This window comes from Lupinus angustifolius, chromosome LG01 (genome assembly GCF_001865875.1).
Source record: "Lupinus angustifolius cultivar Tanjil chromosome LG01, LupAngTanjil_v1.0, whole genome shotgun sequence".
In the NCBI taxonomy this organism is placed as follows: domain Eukaryota; kingdom Viridiplantae; phylum Streptophyta; class Magnoliopsida; order Fabales; family Fabaceae; genus Lupinus; species Lupinus angustifolius.
In genome coordinates this window covers 20,865,346-20,892,321 of record NC_032009.1, presented here as the reverse complement: position 1 = coordinate 20,892,321, position 26,976 = coordinate 20,865,346, and the positions used below count along the sequence as shown (strand labels likewise).

The 26,976-nt window shown below is 32.7% G+C and overlaps 4 protein-coding genes and 1 long non-coding RNA gene across 5 annotated transcripts; 3 read left to right on the top strand and 2 right to left on the bottom strand.

Moving 5' to 3' along the window:
* Nucleotides 4,519–6,047, top strand: LOC109353917 (dof zinc finger protein DOF5.4-like). Its single transcript, XM_019596274.1, has 2 exons — nt 4,519–5,682; nt 5,716–6,047. The coding sequence occupies exon 1, from the start codon at nt 4,699–4,701 to the stop codon at nt 5,614–5,616; it is 918 nt and encodes a 305-aa protein (XP_019451819.1). The 5' UTR covers nt 4,519–4,698; the 3' UTR covers nt 5,617–5,682; nt 5,716–6,047.
* On the top strand, nt 6,300–6,583 carry LOC109353932. Its single transcript, XR_002108491.1, has 2 exons — nt 6,300–6,353; nt 6,400–6,583. It is a non-coding gene; the product is annotated as an uncharacterized LOC109353932 (long non-coding RNA).
* Nucleotides 9,070–10,755, top strand: LOC109353925 (40S ribosomal protein S12-like). Its single transcript, XM_019596284.1, has 5 exons — nt 9,070–9,166; nt 9,597–9,639; nt 9,905–10,199; nt 10,372–10,437; nt 10,526–10,755. Exons 2-5 carry the CDS (start codon nt 9,632–9,634, stop codon nt 10,583–10,585), a joined length of 429 nt encoding a protein of 142 aa, XP_019451829.1. The 5' UTR covers nt 9,070–9,166; nt 9,597–9,631; the 3' UTR covers nt 10,586–10,755.
* On the bottom strand, nt 13,551–17,368 carry LOC109353914 (probable galacturonosyltransferase 11). Its single transcript, XM_019596273.1, has 2 exons — nt 16,959–17,368; nt 13,551–15,263 (listed from the first exon to the last, which is right to left on the bottom strand). The coding sequence occupies exons 1-2, from the start codon at nt 17,109–17,111 to the stop codon at nt 13,809–13,811; spliced, it is 1,608 nt and encodes a 535-aa protein (XP_019451818.1). The 5' UTR covers nt 17,112–17,368; the 3' UTR covers nt 13,551–13,808.
* On the bottom strand, nt 20,900–21,947 carry LOC109353919. The gene is made up of 3 exons (XM_019596277.1): nt 21,617–21,947; nt 21,429–21,514; nt 20,900–21,303 (listed from the first exon to the last, which is right to left on the bottom strand). Exons 1-3 carry the CDS (start codon nt 21,945–21,947, stop codon nt 21,016–21,018), a joined length of 705 nt encoding a protein of 234 aa, XP_019451822.1. The 3' UTR covers nt 20,900–21,015.

The window sequence follows — 26,976 nt, the reverse complement described above, 5'->3', positions numbered from 1 at the left end:
GGATAGGATGAGGATGAGGATGAGGATAGGATGAGGATAGGATGAGGATGAGGACGAGGATATGATGAGGAAGAGGATGAGGATGAGGATGAGGATAGGATGAGGATGAGGACGAGGATGAGGATTAGGATGAGGATGAGGATGAGGGTGAGGATTGGATGAGGATAGGATGAGGATGAGGATGAGTATTAGGATGAGGATAGGATGAGGAAAGGATGAGGATAAGGATGAGGATATGATGAAGATAGGATGGGGATGAGGATGAGGATATGATGAAGATGTGGAAGAGGATAGCATGAGGATGAAGATGAGAATAGCATGAGGATGAGGATGAGGATGAGGCTAGGATGAGGATGAAAATGAGGATAACGATGAGGATAGGATCAGGATGAGGATGAGGATGAGGATGAGAATCAGTATAGCATGAGGATGAGAATGAGGACATGATGAGGATCAGAATGAGGATGACGATGAGTATAGGATGAGGATGAGGATAGGATGAGGATAGGATGAAGATGAGGATAGAGGATGGGTATTAGGATAGGATGAGGAAGAGGATGAGGGTGAGGATGAGGAAGAGGATGAAGATGAGGATGAGGATAAGGATGAGGTTGTGGATAGGATTAGGATGAGGATGAGGATAGGATGTGTTGTGCAATGACTCATATCTCTAGATAACAGCAATACAAGTTATGGGCTTGGGCTGATGTAAAGGGGTTGGGGTAGAGGGCTATATATATTGATGTTATGTAAACCTAATGTAACAAGGAGAAGAATAGTAAAACACTAATCCTTATTCTCTAATAATATATAGTGGTAGCCGCTCAACGCTCCCGGGGACGTAGGCACAATTGGCCGAACCTCGTTACCAAATCTCTTGTGTTATTCTCTTGTCTCTATACTCTTTACTATTTGATTGTTCGCTTGTTCCCAACAGATTAATATTACAACAATCAAAGAGTACAAAATCTACTAATATTGGAAAAAAAGAAAATTAACCCCTTGTGTGGTGTATGGGTAAAAATACTTATATATATATATATATATATTTATATAAGAAGCTAAGAAATAAGAAAATTAACCCCTTGTGTTGTTATGGGTAAGACTCCGCCCTCAATCTCCTACCATCTAACCACCTGATAACTCCCATTTTTTGTTGATGGTGGGACTCGAATCCACAACCTCATGCATTTCATTCCTTACGAACACCCTCTTATAACTCCAACTCAATGACACAGTTAATATAAGATTTAGATCTTCTACCCTCAATCTTACCTTTAGCAGCTAAGATATTTATAAAAAAACGAAAAAAGCAAAGAAGACGAAGAAGAGAATCCATGCACATGTTACACTCATTAGTTAGATCTCGTCAAGCTAAGCAAATGCATGCATGCATCACGTAAACGCATTCTATCTTTGTCTGCACAAGATTTTGCTGTAATGCGAATCTGAAATTGTTTAGCTTATTTAATTTGTGTGTGCTGGGTTTATTTTAAAATATTTATAGTTCATGTAAGCATCTTTAATTTTATATATGCAGATTCATTGAATTCTTGATAATTTGCTTTAGTTATTATTCGATTGATTTTAACTAGAAATTCATCAAAAATGGTCAACTCAGTTAAATTTATTGTTATATTTATGGGGTGTTTGTTTGGTACTATTGGGGTTCTAAAAGGTACGAAATACCAAACCCAGTTTGAATGTTTTCAAATGTCTAACATTATGAAAGATTCAATTAGCTATAAATCCGGGATTCAAATCATGTTTATTGTAGAAAACGATGATTAATAGTAATATTTACAATAAACAAATTACTTTTAGGAGTTAAGAGTTTCTAGTGTTCCAAAATTTGAAGTTTAGGTCATAATATTTCTCCATCAAAATTAAGGTATTCGAATAAGAAAAAAAGATATATGCACTAATAAGAATATTTTATACACATTAGACTTTTTCAATAATTGAATTTTTAGGATATATTTAGATTTTTTTTTATCAAGATACTATACAAGAAAAATTTGGAGACAAAACGAGTTTTGTTTAAAGATTTTTAATATAATGATAAGAATTATAGATTGTAATTTAGAAAGTTGTATTATTACTAAGTAAATTGAATAAAATAGTATGTATAGAATGAACGTGGACGTTGTACTTGGTATAGTATGGTGTAATCATGTCACAATGTATTACAAATTGTGTAACTGTATGTTTATGATTGGTTGAAAATATACTTTTAAGTTAAAAAGTTAATAATTAATTATTTTTTTAATTAACTACAGTTAATCATACACGCAATAGTACAATTTATGAGACAACAAATATAGTTTGTTGGAACAGATGTTTACACATGACAATTATGAAAAATACATAAAGACTTGCTACCAATGAAAAAGGTGAACGTGGCTGCATCATTTGATATACTATCATTTTACCATGAGAAGGAATCTGTTTACACCCAAATTAAATTACACTATTTAGACTCAATATTTTTATATATATAATAACACAGGTGACCGACAAGACAATGGGACAACCGATTTTGTGGAATACACCACCTAACAACCGCTGTCTTCCGCCTACGTGCCACCGCACGCTATATTCCTCCTTCCCTATCAATTTGTTTTTTACTATCCTATATTTTTAACTCATCCCGATACATTTTGGTGTTTTACATTCTTTTTCAATTAATTCTATTCATAATTTGTTAGGAATAATAAAATATGAAGAAATAAATATATGCAATATGTATGAGTTTTATATAATATCACAATATCATCTACCAATTATATTTAATTATTATAGACTTTTCAAAAAAAAATTAATAAATGGTGAATAATATAATAATTGTGTATGCCTTAATTTAAGTTTAATATCTAATTATATTGTGTAAAACATGACAACTTCTATAATAATATTATTTATTTATTTTTAATATATAATGTTGTACAATATGCTAACTTACCTATTAATCAAAATTCTTCTAATCGATAACCAAAAAAAAATTCTTCTAATCATCTAAAACATTGGTATATATTGATTTGATTGAGCTTAAGCCTAAACAAATGATCTAATCAAGTGGTTGAGTATGTAGGAACCAAGTTATTTCAAATTCTATTTGTCAATCTTTTTTCTTAACAAATTGACAATTGTAGTGAAATTGTATCACAACTTTAGATTATGAATTTTACGATTTTGTCAATAATGAACTCTCAAGTCTCAACAATCAAAGTATTATACTCCTTTTCCTAATAAGAGCTTTATAATAGATTCCACAAGAAGAGAAATAAAGAGGGAAATAATGAGAGAAAAGTTAAATGCATCGTGGGATTTTAAACTGATGCAGTTATTTATAATTTGTTTTGATATATCTTATAGATGATTTTAAGTTACACGATAAATAAATTAGTTTTGGTATATCTTATAGTTTGAGTTTAAATTATATTTTGGTTATTCTCAATCTAATGTCATATATATATTTTGGACCACCTTGAAAGCCATGGCCAACCTAGCAGCTAATAAAGAATTTTGTTAGTCCTTCAATTTTGCAACAAACATGAAAATTAAAATAATCAAGAAGATCTAACAATTGTTGTTAGGAAACATAATCCTTGAACATGTTATAAAGAGAACGATGAAGGTTTATGTATGAATTTTTTTTGTTAAGAACCAAACAAATTATTCCAAGTTTAATGGGGTAAAGTTCAACAACAAAAAATTACACAAACATATGAGTGCAAACTGAAAAGCAACTTTGTAAGGATACTCAAAAACTAAAGAAAGGAGGAAATTGGGAAGGCTAAGAGTCACTATCTTATTTGTAATTAATTTTTTTTATTGATTTTTTTCGAAAAAAAATCTAATAAATCTTCTTCAAAAATTAAATAATTGAGAAAACATCATAAATAATTTATACTTTATTTCCTAGTTCAAATAAAATTTTATAGATAAAAATAATAATGGTATGCAATAAATTTTTAAAGCTATTCTCTAATATGAGCTCATAAATAGGAATCATAGAATTGAGAGGACTTCTTATGGTGATTTTTTTTGTACATAAGAAAGATTAGAAACAAAATTAAAAGATGGGGAAAAGTTCCATTTGAAAGATAGTGAGTGCTTTTATAGGTGGTGTGTCGAAATTGAAGGGATATCCTAACTCAAACTAAATTTAGTTAAGTAATCAGTTAATATGTTTATCTCTCTGAAGATACGAAGCAATGCTCTTCCCAATTCTTGATAAGCAACTCGAAGATATTTTGAAAAACTTGACCCAATGGTAAAGACTGGTTTGAATTTTATGAGAAACCATTTGGATTAACTCGAGACAATCATTTTCTAGAATAATAGAGTATGACCCTTGTTCGAAAATTGTAATAACTTAGGGTGTTATTAGCCTACAAATATCCTAGCAGAATAGTATTGGGTGAATTAACGCTGAAAATATTAGAGCGAGTAAGTACATTATACGTAGAGTAGAGAATAGAGAATAGAGAATAGAGAAAGGATATTTGTCAGTGAAAGAGACAGAGTCACAGTCACAGACAAACACAAAGACCACTTCTTACTTCTTATTACTTCTCATTCTCAACCTCTCTTCTCTCTCTCTCTCATCCTCTCTACACGCAACATAACACAAATTTCCTCCATAATTTCAGATATAATATAAAAAGAATAAAAAAGTTCAGATACCTCACCGAAATGCAGGAAATACATTCCATGGGAGGAGGTAGATTTTTCGGCGGCGGAGGAAACGGTGGTGGTGGTGGTGGTGGTGGCGGTGGAGGGGACAGGAGGCTGAGACCCAACCACCACCATCAAGCCTTGAAGTGCCCTCGCTGTGATTCTATCAACACCAAGTTCTGCTACTACAACAACTACAACCTCTCTCAGCCACGTCATTTCTGCAAGAACTGCCGTCGTTACTGGACTAAAGGCGGCGTCCTCCGTAACGTCCCTGTCGGCGGTGGCTGCCGCAAATCCAAACGCGCTAACAGCAACAGTATCACTAAACCCTCTAACAACAACTCCTCATCTGAAACTCCACCGGAACATAACTCCAATTCTCATTCCAGCAGTGAAAGTTCCAGCCTCACCGCCACCACCACCACCGAAGCGGTTTCAGCTCCGAACAACACCGATTCAAAGTTATTGATCCCTTCCTCAAACCCTCCATTGGAAACAGTTTCACTTGAACAACAAGGAACAGTGGATTGTGCTATTTTCTCAGAGATTGGAAGCTTCACAAGCTTGATCACTTCCACCAACGACACATTGCAGTTTGGATTTGGCCCTAACACTATCACCGATACGTCGTCGTTTCAGTGGCAGAACCAAAAGGTGTTAACCATGGTTGGTGCTGATAACGGAGAATTGAAGTTTCACGATAATCTCAACGGTGGTGGTGCTTCTTCGTTGCTTGATCAAGGTACCGTAGCCGTTGATTTATCAGTGTTGCAAAACAAAACAGGGCATGGAGGATTTGGATCGTTGGATTGGAATGGAGGTGCAGATCAAGGTTTGTTTGATCTATCTAACACCGTTGATCATACTTACTGGAATCCTCACACTACTCATTGGTCTGATCATGACAATTCTACTCTCTTTCATCTTCCATGAAGTAGTGAACTACACTCATCCTATGTTTTTTCGTGTTTCATTATTTTTATAATTTAACTTTATAAATTGTGCAAAGATATAAAAACCAAAGTAAAATATTTGGAAGAGAGAAGATGGAAGAACTATATATATAATTAATTAATTAATTAATTACCATATGTATATTGTTTTCTTTTTCTTTCTTGGGGTGAATTTGGGAGGTTATCGATCGATCTTCATTTTAATTAATTAATTAGGATATGGGTGCATGCACAATTAACTTTCATGTTAGTTTCTCTCTGATTTTTATCTTTCTTTTATCCTCTAAGTTAATGGTTAATGTATATGTATGTGGAATTTGGATTGGTCAGAGAAACAGAGATAGTAATATAGTATAGCTGCTATGTCTTAATGTCGGATTATATATCAATTGTAATGGCTTTTGTTGTTGTCACATATTACCATTATTTTTTTGGTTAAATATAAATGGTAGTGGTTGATTTAATTTGGTTGGTTTTAGGTTGTTATTCTTATTATTTTTCTTTTGTTTTACGATGCAAATCCTATTAATTAGCCGGTATAATAATTATTAAAATGAGTCCCACATCACGTTGAACTTTAATAAGATAGGTAGGGAGAAGATAGTAATTTAGTAATTTAAGGTCTTTGGTTTTTGACATCACTTGCTTCTTTATTACTGGAGCGGTTGGGGTGGGGCTTACATGTTTAATGGTAGTGTGTTGTTGCATGCGCGATGAGTGAGAGGAAGGTTGTTGTGTTGATGGGAAATGAAGGGTGGGACAGTTTGGTTTGGGTGACAAGACAAGAATGTGATGTGATGAGTCAGTTAGATTGTGGTGCCTTATTCTGGTCGCAGAATCAGGATGAAATGGTGAATATGTAGATCTTGTTAAGTGGGTAGATAGTGGAGTATCAACTCAACTGCTTGTTATGTATGTATGTGTGTATATGGTCATTCAGATTATGACACTAGATGAATGGGTCTTTGGTCCAGTAGGGGTGGTGGTTATTGATAATGCATGCTAATGGGTCCCTTGGTGCAATCCTCATCAATGCATGAGATACTCGTAATAACGGAACACCATTTTTCTCTTTAGTATCGGAGATGATCCTTCCTCATATTGACAAGGTTGTTTGATTACCATCTAGTACTAATATTCGTATTGAAAATATATCCAATTGTATGCTGGACTCGAACCATGATGGATATTTATGGATACTCCAATATCAAAGTAGAGAATTGACTGTGTAGAGAGAATAGAAAACGAATTAAAATGGTTGTGTCACATAGCATGTGAAATGAGTTTGTCCATCCTTAGTAAAACCTATCCTCACAATAGATTCACAAAAACTAAAAATTGAAAAGTCAATTATAGTTGTTTGAAATGGAAATGGATCCTCTCCAGTACTGGAGAGTCCAGTGCTGGATAGGATGATGACATGTGGCCAATTTTTTTTTTAACGACTACGATTACATGTTATTTTTTATTAAAAATAAATAAAAACTCTTTAAAAAATTCTCAACCTCATATTTCAGTACTGGTTTCTCCGGTACTGGAGAGGAGTTGAACTCTTTTGAAATAGTCATATGACGATGATGAATGATGCAAGAATTGATCCTTTTCAACTAATAACCAAGCAACCAGCCAATTATCCTTACTCATCATATTCAACGCCAATGCTACAATGGTGTTATTAAATGCTAGCAAAATGGTCCAAAGGAATGGGCAAAAACATGATCAAATATAGCACGCAAAGCTGATTTAAGGGTCGTGGAGGGGCCTGCATGTATAGCCCCATATTATTACCAAAAGAGGTTGGGGAATGATGGAGTAAGATTAGATGCAACTGCTTCATTGCATGGCCTTTTTAATGTGACAGTGTAGCATAGATTGTGACTTCAGAACCCATGTTAGGGCCTCACTTACACCTAGCCTAGACTAGTAGCCACATGGTTTTTCGTGGTCCTTCATTGCTATACCACTTGTTCAAAACTTGACGTCTCAACTTGTTCATCACCTGCACCATTATGACTTGCCCTCTTTTCCATTCAAGCACTAATCAAAGACTTCAACTACTATTATTACATTGGACTATAAACCTCAACCATTAACACATGGCCTCTTGTATATTATATACGAGGTTAGAGTTTTTATAACCAATCTGGTTGTGATGTTATTGTTAGGAATGCTTCCATATTTTGCCAACCCATTATTTACATTAATTATGTTCACCACAACTACTACTTTTCTTCTCTAGGTATGGCTCCATTCTTTTCTCAGTATTAATGGAAGGATCAAGATCACTTATTCTCATTTATGTCCTAATTTTCTGTCTTAGTTTACTGAAAAAGTGACATGTAATTAAAAAGAAAATTTCTAAAATCATAAAATAACATTTTTATACTATTCGGATAAACCTGATTGGCTAAAGATATGAAGACATAATGATTTTGGGATATAGCATCATTGTTCTTAATGGAATGCCTTGTCTCAAGGTTTTATTCGGTGGTTCAACTACAGTTCTAGATTCAGCAGAAATGCCAAAAAAGTCAAATTCATTTATGATATGTTTGACCTTGATGAGCATGCATACGTTTTTGCATGGATTCTTCTTCCACTACTGTACGGAAATCCCAAATTCTCTTACAGCGATCATTTTCTTAAGTTACCAGCGGAATTTAATGGAAGGACCTAATAACGTTTTTCAGTGCGAGCTATGAATGTGTTATGGTGAATTAAGCCACGAGAATAAGAGAAATACGTGTACATCAGAACTTATTTGGTTTCAACATATCATTCAACTTTTAACATTCAATTTTAGTTTATTCATATCTTTCACTTAGTTAAGGTTTGACGTACTCATAAAACTTAAAAGGAAAATCAAACATGTACCACTTGAACCAATAATAATTAATTGTAAAAGTTAATTTTCTTTTCAATAATGTTAATTACTTGTTATTTAATTTCTAAATATAGTTTAATGAATATCTATAGATTGTCTTTTTAGAAAATATAAAATTACACGCATAGCTCATCCCAAAATTACAATTGATGTTTTGATCTAAAAAAAAGTCTTAATCAAGGAACCTCCTTTATCATTTTCTCATGTATCACATCCATTCAAACATTGTTTCCCACAGGGAGAATAATTTGTTTTTCATTTTTAACTCTAATGACTTTTGTGCTTAATCCACCCTTTCGGGGTGCGTTTATGCTAGTCCCAACCAATAAGTATTACTTTCAGGAATCAAACCCTTAACCTTCTAACTTTTTAACAATGTATCGGGTCTTACACGGATCAACGTCTTGTTGGTAGATTGATTTGATATTCGATACTAAAATGAGAAGGCTTTGATTGGAGGCAGTATCGCACATGAGGCCCAAATCAAGTGAACTAGGCATTGAGCACACATACATAAAAACCCACCAGTAGATAATAATTAAATTACAATAGTGTCCTTAATACAAATCCATTACTAGAGTTAGGTTTTCACTTTTCAAGTTCCTTTACTCACAAGTTGGTGCCGCTGCGTCTCAAATCCGAATCAGTGAGTGTAACTTTCTCTCTATCTCGAACAGTGTTAATCGCTTTTGTTTCCATAAGCCACAGAAATTTTTTGAATAGTGTTTGGTTCTTATGTTGTTATTAAAATGTATCTACTTCTGCTTTTTATTTCACCTTACATTCAAATCATGTGCTTCTACTGTACTTTTAATCTTCATTTATTTTTTTATTATTGGAATTATGCTGAAAAATATTTGTTGCTGCACCTATTTTAGATAATGATCCAATTTGAAATTTTTTGGTGATTCCCCAATTTGAATTTATCTTTGTATAATTAGGAACTGGCCAATGTCATAGTTGTTTTTGTTCAAGAACTTTTTCTTTCTTAAAATAAAATACATAAAGCTATATATGAGTGTTTGAATGGTGCTCATAGCACATGATTTGCTTATATTTTGTTTTTCTTTGTGCAGGAGGTTGAACTTGTTTTAAGGCATCAGCTAGCATAATGTCTGGGTATGATCATATTACTTTCTTGTTTATCTGTATTGTAATTGCTTATGCTATGCTGTTATTCTGAGCTCGGGTGTTTCGGGCGAAATTTTTGGTACAGATAATATTTTGTCTATATTACAATACCCCTAGGGGTATTAGCTAAAGTTATTGTTGCTATTGTTATTATGGAATTCGTGAACTTCCCTTCTCGCATAGTAAATCAATGGCGAAGTAGCAATTTTTTTTGAGTTCCTATGTTAATGTTCATGATATTTTTCCTCTGCAGTGAAGAAGGTGTTGTTGTACCTGAGCCAGTTGCAGCTGTGTCGATTCCTGGCGAGCCAATGGACATATTGACTGCCTTACAGCTTGTGCTCCGAAAATCACTCGCTTATGGTGGCCTTGCTCGAGGGCTTCATGAAGCTGCTAAAGTGATTGAGAAGCATGCTGCACAACTCTGTGTTCTAGCAGAAGATTGTGACCAGCCCGACTATGTTAAACTCGTCAAAGCCCTTTGTGCAGAGCACAATGTTAGCCTGCTCACAGTTCCAAGTGCAAAGACCCTCGGAGAGTGGGCTGGTGTAAGTGTCATTGACTGTAAATCACATTTATTACCGTCCTTTAATTCCTTGTGATACATATACTATCAATTTCTCAAATTTGGTCGTGGACTGCATTGAACATTGATTATTACAAGTTTTTTCGGCTGCTTTATTTAATTCATTGTTTTTTGTGTTCATTTATTCATTGCAGTTGTGCAAGATTGATTCAGAAGGAAAAGCTAGGAAGGTAACTGGTTGCTCCGTCGTGGTTGTCAAGGTATTTACAATATAGAATTAGGAATGTTTGTTATAGTGCTTTCGGCTTTGCCTTGCTTTTTCACTCTTTAACTATTGGCTACTTACAGGATTTTGGGGAGGAACATGAAGCCTATAATGTTGTTCTGCAGCATGTCAAGTCTAACTGAGTTGCAAGGAGCATAGGTTATATGGGTTTTTCTCTTTTGGTTTGGTGTTATTCTGTGAGAATGAATTTTAGCTTTTTTTATCTTCCTAGGCATTTTGATTTTTGAGCATGACTATGTTATGTTCTCTTTGTTGCTGTTACTCTAGTTAAATTACATACTTTTCAGCATGATATCCCTGTGGAAGATGTGAAATTAGCAGATATGAATGGTAATGTTATTTATATATTTTTTGGTGAGTGACAATGCTAGTATTTTCTTGAGAAAAAGATTTATATACTGACAATGTTATTTATATAGTTTTTACATTGTCTGACTGTCACTGTATCATTCATCATTCATTTACAATTATGAAGAATTTTTTAAGAAAAAGTAATTCAAATGAATGTCGGATGATATACTGACACTATAAATCTTTTTAGTGTGAAGATGGATGTCCTTGATGCGTTCACCCTCGGAGGTGCATATTATTGTGCAACCAACCTTATTTTCATCAACTTTTCATATATAGGAAGAAAAGGAAAAGCCAAAATTTGGTCCTACTTTTAAAGCCCAATTTATTGGACGTTAATACACTCATCATCCAATATTGGTTCTGATAAACTATTACTACAAATTAAAAATAGTATAATGTAGAAGGCCCCAATTGGATCCCATGAATGATATTGAACAAATGTCAAAGGTTTAATTTGAAGAAATTTTTTCCTTCTCCATTTGGAGTTCAGGAATATTATTTGTTATATGAAAAATTATCTATGAAGTGAAGAAATAATATTATTTATACTAAAAATTATCTATGTAGTGATGGAATATTATTGGTCATATAAAAAGTTATTTATAAATATTGATAGAATGAAAGTTTACACCAAAAAATAAGAGGGAGGTGCAATTATTTTATCAGAAGAGCTCCAACGTAGCTTCTTATATGGGGATTAAACTAAAATGTTCGAAGGTGTAATTGATATCATATTACCAGGCAAGTTAATTTTTTTGAAAATACACTTCCATAACTATTATTATGCAGCAATAGTTGTGCAAATCTTGCTTATAGCAGATCACAAAAACGAAGATTGCGCATAGAAATTGTACAAATATTTTAAATATGTCCGAAATTTTATAATAAATGTGATTAAAAATCAAAGATTGTACCCAAAAAGTGACGTGATTAAAAGAAACAAAATAAAAGTTTAGACAGTGCTAGTTGGTTTGTCAACACATGAAGTGACACAAAACTGTGGGACAACAGATGTGCTCCCGAGTTAGACTTAGTGTATGGAGGTAATTCCATCATTTGCACACGTTGCTATATATGGTGATGGTTGGAACACAACAATATCATTTGGAAAATTCTTGTTTCACGACACATGATTCTCTCTTTTACAGTTGTGCATAGCTTCCACTTTTGCATACATGCTTGCAAATTAGTGAATTGGCATTTTTGGATTCTGTGCATACTCCTTATACTTCATTTCTCTGAGGAGAGGGGTATATGGTGAAGTAGTGCATGGCATAGTATGTGAGAATATAATTGTCTGATTAATGTGTACCACACCATTGTTTCATAGAACACGATTGCACAAGTATTAAGGAATTTGTAGTCCTTCATTGTGGACATTTGTTAATAAACATCTCTATTTGGTTGAACAGGATGATTTGGATTTGCAGAAAATGGAAGAAGCGAGAAAAACTTATGTTGCCGCGGTTGCTCTTGCCAAGGAAAGACGAGATGAGGAATCTATTGCTGCTGCTGCCAGTGCTCGGTTGCATCTGCAGTCATTTGTTTTCGCACATACAAACTTCAACCTGTGATTTTATTAGTTTAGTTTAAAATGCTTACATATGGTGAGCTTTGACGCAAAGGTAATTATTTTTACCTTATGACCTGGAGCCGGAGGTTATATGTTCAAATCCTGGAAACATTCGCTTCGCTTGTGAGGGTAAGGTTCTGTTTGATGTGAACGAATGTATAAAACTTGTGCCATTTATTCAATATCAGAGCTTGTTCAATGAGAAAAAAACGTGTCTTCCTGGGGGCCTTAAGCATCCAATGCATGTACACCAGGGTTTTGAAAGCTTAAGAGATGATTATGACATGATGGATTTTAGGTTTATCTTTGAAGTGGCATTCATTCAGCTGAAAACCAAGTAGTCATGTTTATGTTCGGGTCTGTTTACGAGTTAGATTTTGGAGGGGAATGAAGGGAAATGGAAGACTTTTGAGTCATCTCACAAGTGTATTTCATGGCTCTCAAACCTTCCATTTCATTTATTTTCTCTCCAAAATCCAACTCGCAAACAGACTCTTAGGGACTGCTTGTCACTGTTCACAAGAATCACACCAACACATTGTTACTGTTATTGTTCACTTTCACAAACCTTCCAGATTTTGTTGTACTTATATTCTGCCTATATTAACCCAAGTTGTGTTCTGGTTCCCTATGTGGTCCATGTATGATTGCCTTGTGGTGGGTCTTAAAGCAAATTACTTATGCAAGTTACATTAGATCTCTACTAATCTGAATGAGGTACTGGTATATTTTGAACTTGGGATTTTAAACCAGAACGAAACTAAGGAATAAGTGGTTTTTTTAAGCAGTGAAGTAAATTGCTTAAATCATTATATCAACACTATTATGTTCCTTAAAAACATTGTCTTGTTCCATCACTTGTACAAAAGCAACACTATTATTAAATTCAGTTTGTATTTGTTTTCTTCCCTAATGATGTTAAGTTCTTAAAGGAATACCATATCCATCAAAATATATTGTTGGCTTAGCAAATAAAATATGTTCAACTTGCAACAGTGAGTCACTATAAGATTTCACTAGACAGAACAAGAGGAAGAAGGATAAGTCTTTTTCATTCAATTAAATTACTATTTGGAAGAGCTTATAAATTATTACACAAGAATTAGTAGAGAACAAATCATTCTACAACTAGCAGAAGGGGAAAAGATATCCCCAACAGCCAAAATGGATTCTCACACATCTCTTCATCTAAGGCATAAAAACTTTCGTTTATATAAGAAATCATTCTTTGCTCTTTCAAGACATTGATTCAAAAAGAAAATTGTGATAAGGAAGGATATGGTAAACAAGAAACAAATTCTTAGCAAAGTAAAAAAAAATACTTCTGATTCTACAGTAGTAAAGCAACCACAGATCAAGAGATTAAGATGATCAGAAATTGCATGATCAATCCATCAGCAATTGAAAAGCAGTGCATTTCAACTTGTGACACAATCTTGAAGATAAGGGTGACTTTGATTTATGTATCTGTCCCATAGTGGCTTATACCTGGCTATAGCTAACTTCAGCCACGGCTTCATGTTCCCGTTGAAGTGGACAACTGCCGCACTTTCGATCAGGCGGTTGTCAATATTGAGGTCATAACCCAATCCTAAAGCATGCCATCTTCTGTCAAGTGGCTCTGTCAAACCATAAAAGCATAGAAGAGCAGGAGGGAGTGTCCCCAGCTTCCAAAGTGTCCCATCGGCATTCTGCTCTTGCCAATAGTGATATCTTCCGGTCACATTTGCCTTCCTCCATGCAACCAAGTCAAAAATGTTCATACCAAATGCCCATGCACATGCCTGTGGATCAAACTTTGAGCTTATAATTGGATTTGAGAAGTTTAGATACTTGTAGTACCGATGGAACGCTTCAAGACAGGTTTCAACAGCGCCATTCACATTTCCGTGCAAATCCAGTGAGAAAAGTGGTGTCAGGTCCTTCTGGACAACAATATCATCGTCCAGGAAAACAACCTTCTCAAGCTGCGGATAAATCTCAGGGATGTAGAACCGAAGATGATTCAGCAAAGACAAATACTTGGGATTCTGCATTTTCGGTTGAACATTAACATCTTGATATGCCCCAAAATAGAAGGCTCGTGAGTCTGGATTGAGGAGCTGCTTGACAATTGGAGAATAAGATGCATTCAACCAACGAAACTCATCAATATCCTGCACCTCTATGGTGGCCCCTTTAAAGTCATTACTGAGGAACCATGCTTGCATTGCTCCATAATTGACTCCATCGGTGACAATGTGAAAGACCAACTGCTTTGGATGGTCCGCACTGGAGACACTCGAGTTAACAACTACAGATGTTGCCAGTACATTATCTGAAAATATGCAGAAATGATATAGATTATTGTCCACGAGCCGCAGGGAGTTTTTCCTCTCATATGAGAGTTCTTGCAGGGATGGCTTCTTTAGCCAATCAGTCATAAGTTTTACGATTAGGCAATGAAGACTCTTGGGTAGTGCTTCAGCTGCTACCTGACCAAACACAGTGCTCTGAACTGTCGCTGCATTGGCACGCTCTTCAAGAGCTTGAATATGCGACTTCATAGTCACTATTGTCGTCGCAATGTCATAATGGATATCTTGTGCCTTAAATATTAGAGCAGAAAGGCTTTTAATGATTGGCTCCGCTTCCTCCTGTGTAACCGGCTCCCCAGTCATGGCAGTTTTTGAAAGCAAAAGCTGGCATCCTCTTATCTTTTTGCTAAGCTGCCAGGCTAGATGAAGATTATTGTGCTCTTTAGCAATGACCACATAAGCCTTCGCCAGAGTCATCTGTTCGGCTAACTGCCGAGAAAATGATTTTACACTTGTAATTTCTTCAGTAAAATTCAAACTCTCCCTAGCAAAATGTTCAACTCTTGCATTTTTCTCCTGCAAAGGAAAGTCACTTGCTCTGTAAACACCTAGAAGGTAGGCAGTCGGTGCTACGTTGGACAGAAAATAGCAATATCACAGAAAAAGTAACAGTAGTCATTCAGTCATATGGGCCGTAGAATACGACCATCACAACAGTGTAGTCATTGATATTGCTAAAGAGAGTGACATGCAAGTGAGCACTGAAAAGTTTTCAAATCTAACAATCAGTGCATGTGTTCCCATTCTAGTAATAGATCACTAAATGATTTCTGTCAAGAATATCTGTTAATCAATGGGATTCAAACACGAATTCACGTGTACTCAAAATAAATAAAAAATAAAAAAATTGTGTTAGCATGCTAAATAAAAGCCATTTTGAAAGAGAAGGAAACAGATTCAGGCCACATGAATAGAGTCCTAGAGGTTTTTCCCCATAGCACATAGAGCCATGGACGTTATTGCTATGCCAAAAACAATGAACACTTAAAAAAACGCAAAGGTTGATGCTGGTCGTGTGAAGCCAGCAAACAACCCAAAACACACCACGAAAATGAGAAATTAATCAAGTAACAAGTCATCTTCTTTCTGTTTTATTCATTTGCATATCTTATAGTCCGGGTAAATGTAAGATAACACTTAAAGGCCTAAATTATGTTAAGAATCACAGGAACAGAACTCATATACTCCGGTTAAGCTTGACTTCACAAACAGAATAACAAAATAATAAATGGTTTGTATTATAATCAAGGATCAGTATATTTTATATTTGGCTTATCAGTCGAATGTATCTGAGAGTATGAAATCAACAATTTCCACCACAGGTGACTTCAAAAAGTTCATCAATGAAGGTAGTAACTATCTCTTGATAGCGGATCGGAGAAAAGAATGTTACAACAATTATAGTACAAATATGCTATAAAGAACACAGAGCCGATCACTAAGTTATTCAATAAAAGTGGTTCATTCTTGCCCCAGTACTGGACCAGCTATATATTTTGAAAAGACACAAGGTACAACAATCCACCAAGAAATTACACCAAAAAATGATAAGAAAACATTCGATGCTGAATTAGAGATTACTGAAAATGAAACAAGTATAATATCAAGCCCAGACAACAGAAAAACACTCAGATTCCCACAAGGAAAAACAAGTTTACAATCATGGCCGATACAAGATCGTAAATATATTGAAGAAAAACAACAGAAAATAGATAAACAAGATGAATAATAATTTATTGAATGTGAAATAAGAAAGAAGCCAGAGTGTACTGAGATAGTGAGATCTCAGATGGCTAGATTAAACTTGACACTGATTGAACTGAAAGCACTTTAACCTCAGCTTTTAAAGCCATAATTGCCAATTCAAAACTCAAAATTTTTAAACATTTGACTAAAAATGAAATTGTTTATTGTGATTCCAATGCCAACACAAACATAGATTGCTCAAAAGTGAAAAAAGAACTAATAATAAGAAGTTAGCATAGTAAACTCAATTCAAATATGTCAGTGAGACAAGATGAATAGAAATATAAAAACTTTATACGCAAATATCATCATGGTCAAAACTCTAGAAATCAATTCAACATAAATCATATACAGTAACAAGCACTGTAAGAAAAAAAGGAATAAAAAGACCCAAAAGAAACAAAGTTCAAACATATATACGAAAAAAGAAAAAGACAAAAAAAGTATAGTGGTTGGTGAAGTTACCAAGGAAGGAAAATCATCGGGATCATGGTAATGATGATTTTGAAGAAGGAACAAGAACAAACCGAGAATAGAGGACAAGGCAATGAATAACCAGATCCAATATGATACTCTCCGTCTAACCGGGCGCCGAAATTCGGCAGCCCGCCGCCGCATTTTTCACCGATTCCGTTCAGAATTCACCGTCCACCACTATTGCCAATTCAGATTTCAGAGCACCCCACGTTTTGGATTTGATCAGAAACACATCAAAGTGAGTTCTTTTGAGATGGGTATGGTAGAAACTAATGTTTGATGTTCAGTTTCTTATGTGGGTACTCACAACACAACCTATTCTATGTAAAACATGCAGTGTTGTAGTTAGAATTGGAGAGAGAGAGAGAGAGAGAAGAGAGTGAAAGAGTAATGGACTAATGGTAGATCATCATGTTGTTATATTTATATTAGTGATGTTTGGTTTGGTTTATTCACACTCACAAGATCTAAAGCTATAAACATATGCAAGATGGTTTGCTGTGAATTTATTTTTCCCCAATAATAAAACAACCATCTCAATAAAGTTTTATCTCTTTATTTGGCACTCCTCATGTTTGAGTCGGAAATATCCACGAATATTTGGGATTATTAACATTTAGAAAATTGTCGTCCCTTTAATTTGATCGAGATACCACATCAAAAACAATTAAGGAAATTTTTAATATTAAATATATTTACATCAATTATACAATTAGTATATCATTCACCGTTTAATTATATTATTTTTTGAAAAATAAATGATTATTAAATATGAATGATAGATGATGTAATACTAATATATAAAACTTATATATTATTAGTGTATATATATTTTTCCTCAACTTTTAATGATTAATCATTAATATTTATAATAGATGTGAAAAAAAGCATATAATAATAATATAAGAGTTTTTATAGTAGTACTATATATAATTTTTTTTTACATTGACAATATGTAATTACCACACCTAATAACATTGAATGAGATTAAAATTTGGTTTTTGTCAAGTTTCCTAAATAACTTCATATGAACTAAAACAATGAAACAGGAAGGGCAGGCACATGAAAAGTTTTAACTGGTATTAATTAAAAATCAGTAAGTAACTTTTTCTATTGAAGAGTTGTGTTTTTTTGTTGGGGACTAGACATGTAGATATTATTAGAATGATATAATACTGTCATGGAAAAAATCTTGAAATCAGTTGGGTTTATTCAAGTGTGAAGTCCCACATTAGATATGCGGGGAAGAATGAAAGAGTTTATAAGAAGGAAATGCCCATGGAACTAATGCCTTAAGGTTTTGGTTAAAAACGTGGTGTCTCACTTGTGACTCTTCACTCTTCCCATACCCATGTAACAATGGAACTCCCCACATGTAGCAGTCTGGTCCAACAAAATCTAATAAGGCAACCAAGTTTTTTTGGCCTTTTAATAAAGAAACTAGTAAATCAATTACTATCCTCGATTATATTTATGAGTTTTATTATTCTCTAAAAAAATATCTGGATTAATAAATATAATAATTGTATTGATTTACATAATATTTGTTGACTTTTTTCCTAACCTACCAATTTGAGCATAAAAAAAATATACACTAATATTGTATGAGTTTTATTACATTTATTCAATCATCAATCACATATATTTAATAATTATGGATTCTTCAGAAAAAATACTTTAAATGAATATATACAAATACTTACATTAATAATACATAATGATTATACTCATGTAAAATACTTTATAATAGAATATATACCTAAAAAGTGTACCCGACATGAGTGTAGCTTAAGTATCATGTAGGAAGTTAAAGACTTAAAAAGTGACATATTGTATACTACTTAGTGTATCATAATAGTGTGATTTATTGAAATACAATAAATTTAATTAAAATTAATAAATTATAATATTTTTTCTAAGAATTTAATAAGTATGCATTATTACTTTTTTTTGGAAGGTGAGAAATGCATTATTATTTTAAAGATGTGTACATAATTATTATATCATTTATTCATATTATTTTTATTTAAGAGTCAATATTAATTAACATAATCATTATATCATCAATCTCTTTCATTAGTGACATTGTATAAAATTAAAAACACTCTTATATTGTTAGGGTAAACATATTACATTTTTTTCTCTAATTTGAACACATTAATACATGGAAATGAAATATAATATGATGCATATAATTTGTAAAGAAAATACATCGACAATATAAGCATACTATTATTGCATCACTTACCGTTCATATTACCCTCATAATTTATTAACCAAAGAGAATGCATTGTATAAAAACTTCCTTTAATAGCATATATATTTGCTCCAAAAATTAGGTGAATGTTTTTTACAATCCTTTTTTACTACTACTCTCGTGTTAACTTATGGATTTATATTTTCATAATTTATATATATATATATATATATATGAATTTAATATTTATGTATTGTAAGTGTAAAGATTTAAACACAATTAATAGATTATCTACTATTTATTTGTATTATTTTTCTTGAAGAATCAATGATGATAAAATATGGATGGTAAATGATGGACAAACAGTGTAAAAATCTCTTACACTAGTAGTACATACATCATTTTTTCTATATATATATTTATTTATTTATATTTGCACCGGGAAACATATTCATAAAAGAAAAGAGAATAAAATTATTAGTAAAATAAGAAGGGTTAAAAGCATTCACAAAAATCAATAATTCAACCAAGTTAGGTAAGTTCATTTGAGATAATATCTAGATATGAATCTTGGTTTCCTCCCTTTAAGGGGATGGATTTTTTACATGTCATAATTAACTCAACACACCACATAGTTTTTTTAAATCCCAAAATATTTTCATCATTATCATTTATCCTAGTCTCTTACCCAACCAATGTTCACACCAAATTAATTCTTTCCTTATTCTACAACTCAAATGAAACTCATCCCTCTCCATGTTTAAATGTTCATGTGGTTCTAAATCAAGACTGCATAGATTTTTAGAAAAAAAGTTTGATTAGTTGAATTTGTTTGGAATAGAAAAGGTTATTAGGGTAAAAGAAATAAAATTTATAGTAGACTATCATCTATGTTTTAAGAGATGGAATAATAAATATTAATAATGGTTAGTGCTTCTCAATTGGAAGACATGATCGTGAACCTTATTATTTTCCTAACTAACCTTAACATAATTTGTAATTTAAAAGATTTTGATATTTGAAATTCATGATTGCAAATATTCTAATTTATTAGATTGATGATTTTTTATTAATAGTTGATTATTAAAAAGTGATTAAAGGATAATCAAAACTCAGAAGCAACACTTTAATGGTATGGGCACTACTCCTATCATATCTCAGGGGAGGGTTTTAGAAGGAAATTAGTTTCTGGGCACTCCATTAATTTTTGGTCGGAACTTTGGGTGGGAGAAGATTTACTTAAAAACTTTTTTGTAAGATTATTTTATGTGACTTTGAATAAAGATATATCTATTAACTTTTTGGTTGAATGGAAAAACAGATAATGGTCATGGAATCTCAAATGGAGAAGGAGTATGTTCATTCGGGAACAAGAAGAAGTTGATGACCTTTTAAAAGTTATTGAAGCCACGAGACTTGAACAAGATGCAACATACAATTAGACTTGGATTCATGATAAGAGAGGCCAATACTCAATACATAATGTATATCAGCTCCTCCAGTAGGAAGGTGGTAATTGTGACAATGGTTTTGCTAAAAATTTGTGGTCCTATAATGTTCATGCAAAGATGAGGTATTTAGTGTGAAGAATTTTTTTGGAGGAAGTCCCAACAAAGATGAACCTTGCTCGCCAAGGAATCTTAGGTGCTCAAGATATAACAAACTGCATTTTTTGTGGTATGATGGACGAATCAATAAATCATTTGTTCTTCTCCTACGGTGTATATATGGTAGTATATAGTATATACATTGTACGATTTTCACCGGCATAAGTAAACATCACTTGCACCAAAACACATTTATACTAGGATATTATACCAGAGCAAATAACATTTTACTAATCATATATTATGCCAAAAGCCAAAACTTTTTATGGCGTTTGGTAGTAATGAAATAATCTCCAAGTTTCTTATTGGTACTCCTCACTGCAACTGTGATGCATGGAGAATTGTGTATACAATAATCAGCAACCCCACCTTTTGTTCTCTTTCTTAACAACAACCTCTTCATTAAGCTCCACAACATTGATCGTTTTCTTTGTCCAACAACCAATAGTGACACCCTTTGTTGCTTTGCTTCTTGCACTATAGCACCACCCTTTTCATCTCCTTCAAGCATTACTATATTCACTTGCACCTAGTGAACATGGGTAGTGTAGTTATTGTTAAAGATGGAGAAGTTTATTTGTTACCCTAGTTTACTAAGTTAACAATTTGAACTTGTTAGTTAATTACATATAAGTCACATGATTTAACACTTACCCCAGGTTTCTTTGTTTCACATATATTTTTCATATCAAGGAGAAGGTTATAAGCCTTCAGATTAAACTTCCTAGGAGACTCTCCACCTGCAAAATCAAACATCATTGAACTTATCTTTCATATGTGTCTATCTCTCAATAAAGTAGACAACAGAAATATATATATATAGTAATTAATATAATGCTCACCTTCTCTAGTGGGTCTCGTTACATGAACAAGAATAACAGTGTCATGGGTCTGAACAGTGTGTGAGAGTGCCCATTCAAGAGCCCCTTTACCTTCAAAGGTAGAATCCACAACTACCATTACCTTGTTGCCATTTTCAGCTGATTCCTTATCAGAATTGTCTAATCTGCTGCTAGAGTCATGGCTTGAATACTCAGTTATGTTTGCATATTTGATAGAATCAGATGAAGAGGATTTGGTTCGCAAAGAAGATGAAGAACATGCTCTAACATGAGGTGTGACATGTCCAATACTAATGCACAAACTGTGTAACCTAAAACATCTCCTTCCCATGTCTTATCCTTGTTAATCAAGTGTGTCTAATCATGAATGCAGACTATATACTATTCTATTTATATATACATTGGAAGGAATCAAAGAAGGCTAGCTTTTTCATCAAGATGGTATTTAAGTATGTCCAAAGTCTATTCAAAATCAATCACAATATGTAACATTAGTTAAAAAAATTAAATGTTTATGATTTTGTCTATTTTTAATTCATTGCAACTTATTTAGGACAAGTTTGAAGACATGTTTGGAGACACCAGATCCTCGATTTTTTAATTATTCTCTCTTTCAAATGACAATCAATGGTTTTATAGTTTCTTTTTGTATGATTTCTAAATGGTGGTGCTGTTGTTGAACGTGAGAGCCATGAATTTTTTTCTGATGGACCAAAGAGTTGACAATGTTAGCATGAATTCTTTAATTGATTCCACACGCTTGTGAGAATATTAAATTATTAATTCTTGATATATAAACCAATAGAAAAACAAGCTAAGTCAAAAAAATTGTACTAATTAGTAACCATAATAAATAACGAAAAAAAATCAGTAACCATAATATCAAATGATTCATCTTTAAATTTGTGTCATTTAGAATTTTAAGAATATAAAAATGAAATGAAATAATAATAAAAAAATATAAAGTTTGAGTTGTGAAATCTATTTGATGAAGAATTTTAAGATTATAGTGGAGAGGCCGTTGTTTATGTTTGGTAGAGTAAAAAATTAAGAGTGTAACATGTATGCATTAACAATGTAAATATTTATATATTATCAATGTATTATTCACCCTTATTTTGAATTATTATTTTTTTGAAAAAACAATAAAAATTAAAACTCAATGTAAATAATATAGTAACAATATAAAAAAATGTTACATAATCAAGACTCAAGATAATGTACCCATATTTTTCTAAAAAATTAATGTAACATTATAAGATTGATATCATATAAATCAAGATATTACATCATATAAATTGCACCAAACACGTGGTTAGTGTCACGTAGATAAATTCAGGCCTTGCGTCTGTTACTTGTTTTGGATTGCGAGATTTTAAATGCAAATTAATGCTACCAATTGAAGTTTAACAAATTTGGTATTGAAAGTGCTTAACAACATTTCTCAGCAAAGTCCTAACTCTACTAAAAAATCCCCGAATATGCTTTGTGTTAATTACAAATATTTGTATCTTTGTGCTATTTGTCCGTACCGCAACCCTATTGGTTAGCCCTCATTGTTTTTTAGCTCTCACGTATGGGCTTTGGGCTTTAACTTCTCCATCTTTGACATAGAATTGAATGAGTTTCGAATTAGTATCTGCATGGTTAATGTTGGGTTTATTCAAGTGTGAAGTCTTACATTAGATATGCGGGGAGGAGTGAAAGAGTTTCTAAGAATGCCTTAAGGTTTTGATTCAAGACGTGGTGTCTTACTTGTGACTCTTCACTCTTCCAATTACATAATAACGTAACAATGAAAGATTTTGAGAATGAAAATAGGATTAATATACAATAATGGAAATTTGAAAATGAAAATTGTTTTATAAACATGAAAAAACATAAATAAGTGCTGATAAGCTTTATTTAATCTCAAATGCAAGGCCTATAGTAATTAAAACACGTTACAGACATAACTCACAAACATAATACCACAATTTAATTACCTGCGATTATGTAAAACACATATGAGCCACACAGGAATAGATCATTGTTGAAGGACCACTGACAAGACAGTGAAGGATCCAATGACAAGTCTCTCTTGGAACAACCACTTTATAAGTTCAATAAATAATAATAATGTGTTCAAAGTTTTTGGAGTGGTCGATAACTGATTGACTTTTTTTTTCCCACGGGTATCTTCGCACTGAAGGCAATCTTGTCTGAGTCGGGAACATTCACAGGTAAGTGAGGCTAACTCTCCCAACGGACATTTTTTCCATCCACAAGACTCGAATCTGAGTTCTTGCTTAAGGAGAATCAAGCATCTACCACTTCAACCAACTTCCATTAATTGATAACTGATTGACTTTGAGTAACAGTAACACACGACCTAAGTACCCAACAAATTCACATACATTTTTGTTACATTATTAGATAATAATGGTCCAACTAGTTCACCAAACCGATGGGTTCACACCATTAATTAAACCTTTCCATTATTTTGGGTTGTGTCTGCAGGTGTTTGGGACCAACAACCATCTCTTCCTTTACGTTGGCACATGTGTGGTGCTCTTCCCAAACATTTAATTTATTCGCTTACCTAACCATTCAATTAAGCAAATGTTTTCGGTTGATGTTAGAAAGTAAGTCTCACATCGTCAATTTTATTGTCTTGGGAATAGTTTAAATACATGTTGAACTGCTCTTTTCGTAGCAATTGGTTTTGAACCTTATTCCCAATTGGTTTTAACAGATTGTAGGACGGTACAAAAGGCAAAATATGAAAGTACAACGTCATTTTTAAAATTAGAGGGAAGTGTGTATCATTCTGACTATTCTCAATAAAAAGGTTGGTAAGTACAGTTTCCTTCATTAATTAAGGAATAAATCAATAAAAAGTTTGCATGGAAATCATAATATTCTTCAATATATTCTATGTTTGAATCTTTAATGAGTTTAATCAATATCCGGTTTACATTAAAAAGAACATTTTTATTTCATTTGAAACTTTCAGTTCAAGCTTATAATTATTATTTAAAGCTAGTGGGGAAGGTACAGCCAAATTGCACCGACTATTTTGAAGTTCTAATGAATCCCATAGGGAGGCAAGAAGAATTTCCTTCTCTAGTTTACAAACTTTTTCATTTACTAAATTTATTTGCTAAATATTATGTGAACATGTGAAGCACAACGTTGGTTTATGGTAAGAGTTAAACCTAAAATATTTGAAAATTACGAAAGGTAGAGAGGCCGGGGAGCGAGACTCCTTTCAAGTAATAGAGAGACAAATGATTTTTTCCTTTATATTTTAAGTGTAAAAGTGTAATATCATTTTAAATATAAAATATATAAATGTCAATGTTTGTTATTTTTTCTTTACTTTTACATAATACTTTTCTCTCTATTAATGAAAATGAGTCTAGGCCTGTGAGGGGCAATATTAAGTTTGAAACACATACTTACGTTGTTACCATGAAACTTCATTTCATTTTGCTTTTTCTTTTTACTAGTATATTTGGTAAATCAATCTAGAACTAGAATGAATATCATCTCCATGAAGAAGAAGAAAAAGAACACAACATCCTACATATGAAACAAAAAATGGGACCACAGAAAATGAGTGGTTGGATAAAGAACAACTTTCTACACTGAAGGCCTTGGGATTTGGATGGCCATGAATTTTAGTTATAGCAGAGCTTTCATATACTCATTATCAAGAGTAATTCCAGAGTTAGTGCTGTTGGTTCCTTCTGTAGTTTTCATTCTTATTAGACCCACATAGATATTTCATATCGAGAAACATATCTTCTGTCTCACAATATACATCATCATATGTGTTATGAGTTATGATTAGTTAGAAAAATACGTTTTTTTAGCTCATAACGCATGAAATAATACTATTTATAAGACAATAGATATAATCCCGATATATTGATACATGATAATGTTCCACATGTCAATATAAAGTCTCATGTTTGGATTCCACATTTAGCCATTTAGATTCCATTTCCTTCATTATCAACCTTCTAGTCTTTTTCCATATGGATGTTGTCATTTTATCAAAATGGATTTGTTGCATTTCGTAGGCACCTACTGTCTCAAATTATTGGTCATGCTACCTACATATCAACCCAAATTATTATATAATGAGTGATCAATAATCTTAACAATTAATATCTCTATTTGAAATAAATTCATTTAATTTAATTTAATGTTATCAATACAAATATCATAATAAAGGTTTGATTGACATCATTAGTCTTACACAAATATAATAAGTTCTAGTGTATTCAAGTTCACATAATCATTAATTAAATAGACTAAGATAAAATGAGTCCTCACATGATAATTGTTAATGTGAATAGGTGCAAGTTGTGATGAAAGGGGAAGATGAGAAGGGTGGGTCCTGTCTATTAGATCCCAACATATTAATTCCAATGGTGACAGCTGAGTTTTGTTGACTCAGCTTCCTCACTTCTTCACCCATCATTCCAACTTTATCAACAACATAGTTAAGGATAAAGGGACTACTTAGGATTAGGGTCAAATTTGTAATGCCAAAATACTTTCTCACCTTAGTAATATTTATTCATTAATTTCTTATTAAAGCTAGTAATTTACTTTTTAAGGAAAAAAACTTAGATGAGTTGGATTCATAATGTTATTTTTAAGTTCTCATGTTGATTTTGAGTTTCAAATTTGCATGTCAAAATGGGTCATATCCTCTCTAATTGGGTGAATGTTGGTTGGGAAAAATCAATATTTTACTAAACATTCTCAAGTTTTTTAATCCTATTCAACTAAAATAATTTACGGCTTCATAGATATTCTTTCCTTTCATTTAATAAAAAAATAAAAGTAGTTAAATAAAATATAGTTTCAAAATTATAATTATTTTAATAGTAGATTTTCTATGTATAATCTAATATAGTTTCAATTTTATCCGCATGTTGTATTGTTTCTTTCTTGATAGTATTGGAGATAACAAACTTTTAATATTTTTTTTGGTATAACCAATGTATCCTCTTATCTAAGAGATGGCAATAAAAATTAAATATGTACGTACCCGTCCAAACTCAACCCAAATTTAACGGGAAAAGCATGATGTGATTGGTTCAGGTTTTACTTGGGTTTAATTTTTAGGTTCGGATTTGGTATAACAAAGACTCAACTCCGATCCCGCCCCGAAGTAATGTAATTCAATTTAAATTTGAAAGTTCTACCATATCCACATTGTTTTTAATTTCTAGTTTTACTATACATATTATTGACTCTTCGAACATAAAAAAATGACAACAAAAAATAGAAATACTATAGAAAAATGAAACAAAAAGACGGGTTCGAATATAGTATCTTTATTTTCAACTCATTTGCATTCA

Bases quoted from the DNA above. Each gene is read 5' to 3' on its own strand.
- LOC109353917 (XM_019596274.1), top strand. From the start codon at position 4,699: ATGCAGGAAATACATTCCATGGGAGGAGGTAGATTTTTCGGCGGCGGA.
- LOC109353925 (XM_019596284.1), top strand. The intron at 10,200-10,371 runs GTAAGTGTCATT...TATTCATTGCAG, and splicing joins CCCTCGGAGAGTGGGCTGGT to TTGTGCAAGATTGATTCAGA. The intron at 10,438-10,525 runs GTATTTACAATA...GGCTACTTACAG, and splicing joins GCTCCGTCGTGGTTGTCAAG to GATTTTGGGGAGGAACATGA.
- LOC109353914 (XM_019596273.1), bottom strand. From the start codon at position 17,111: ATGCGGCGGCGGGCTGCCGAATTTCGGCGCCCGGTTAGACGGAGAGTA. The intron at 15,264-16,958 runs GTAACTTCACCA...TTTCCTTTGCAG, and splicing joins CCGATGATTTTCCTTCCTTG to GAGAAAAATGCAAGAGTTGA.
- LOC109353919 (XM_019596277.1), bottom strand. From the start codon at position 21,947: ATGGGAAGGAGATGTTTTAGGTTACACAGTTTGTGCATTAGTATTGGA. The intron at 21,515-21,616 runs GTGAGCATTATA...TTGATTTTGCAG, and splicing joins AACGAGACCCACTAGAGAAG to GTGGAGAGTCTCCTAGGAAG. The intron at 21,304-21,428 runs GTAAGTGTTAAA...CATGTTCACTAG, and splicing joins GTGAAACAAAGAAACCTGGG to GTGCAAGTGAATATAGTAAT.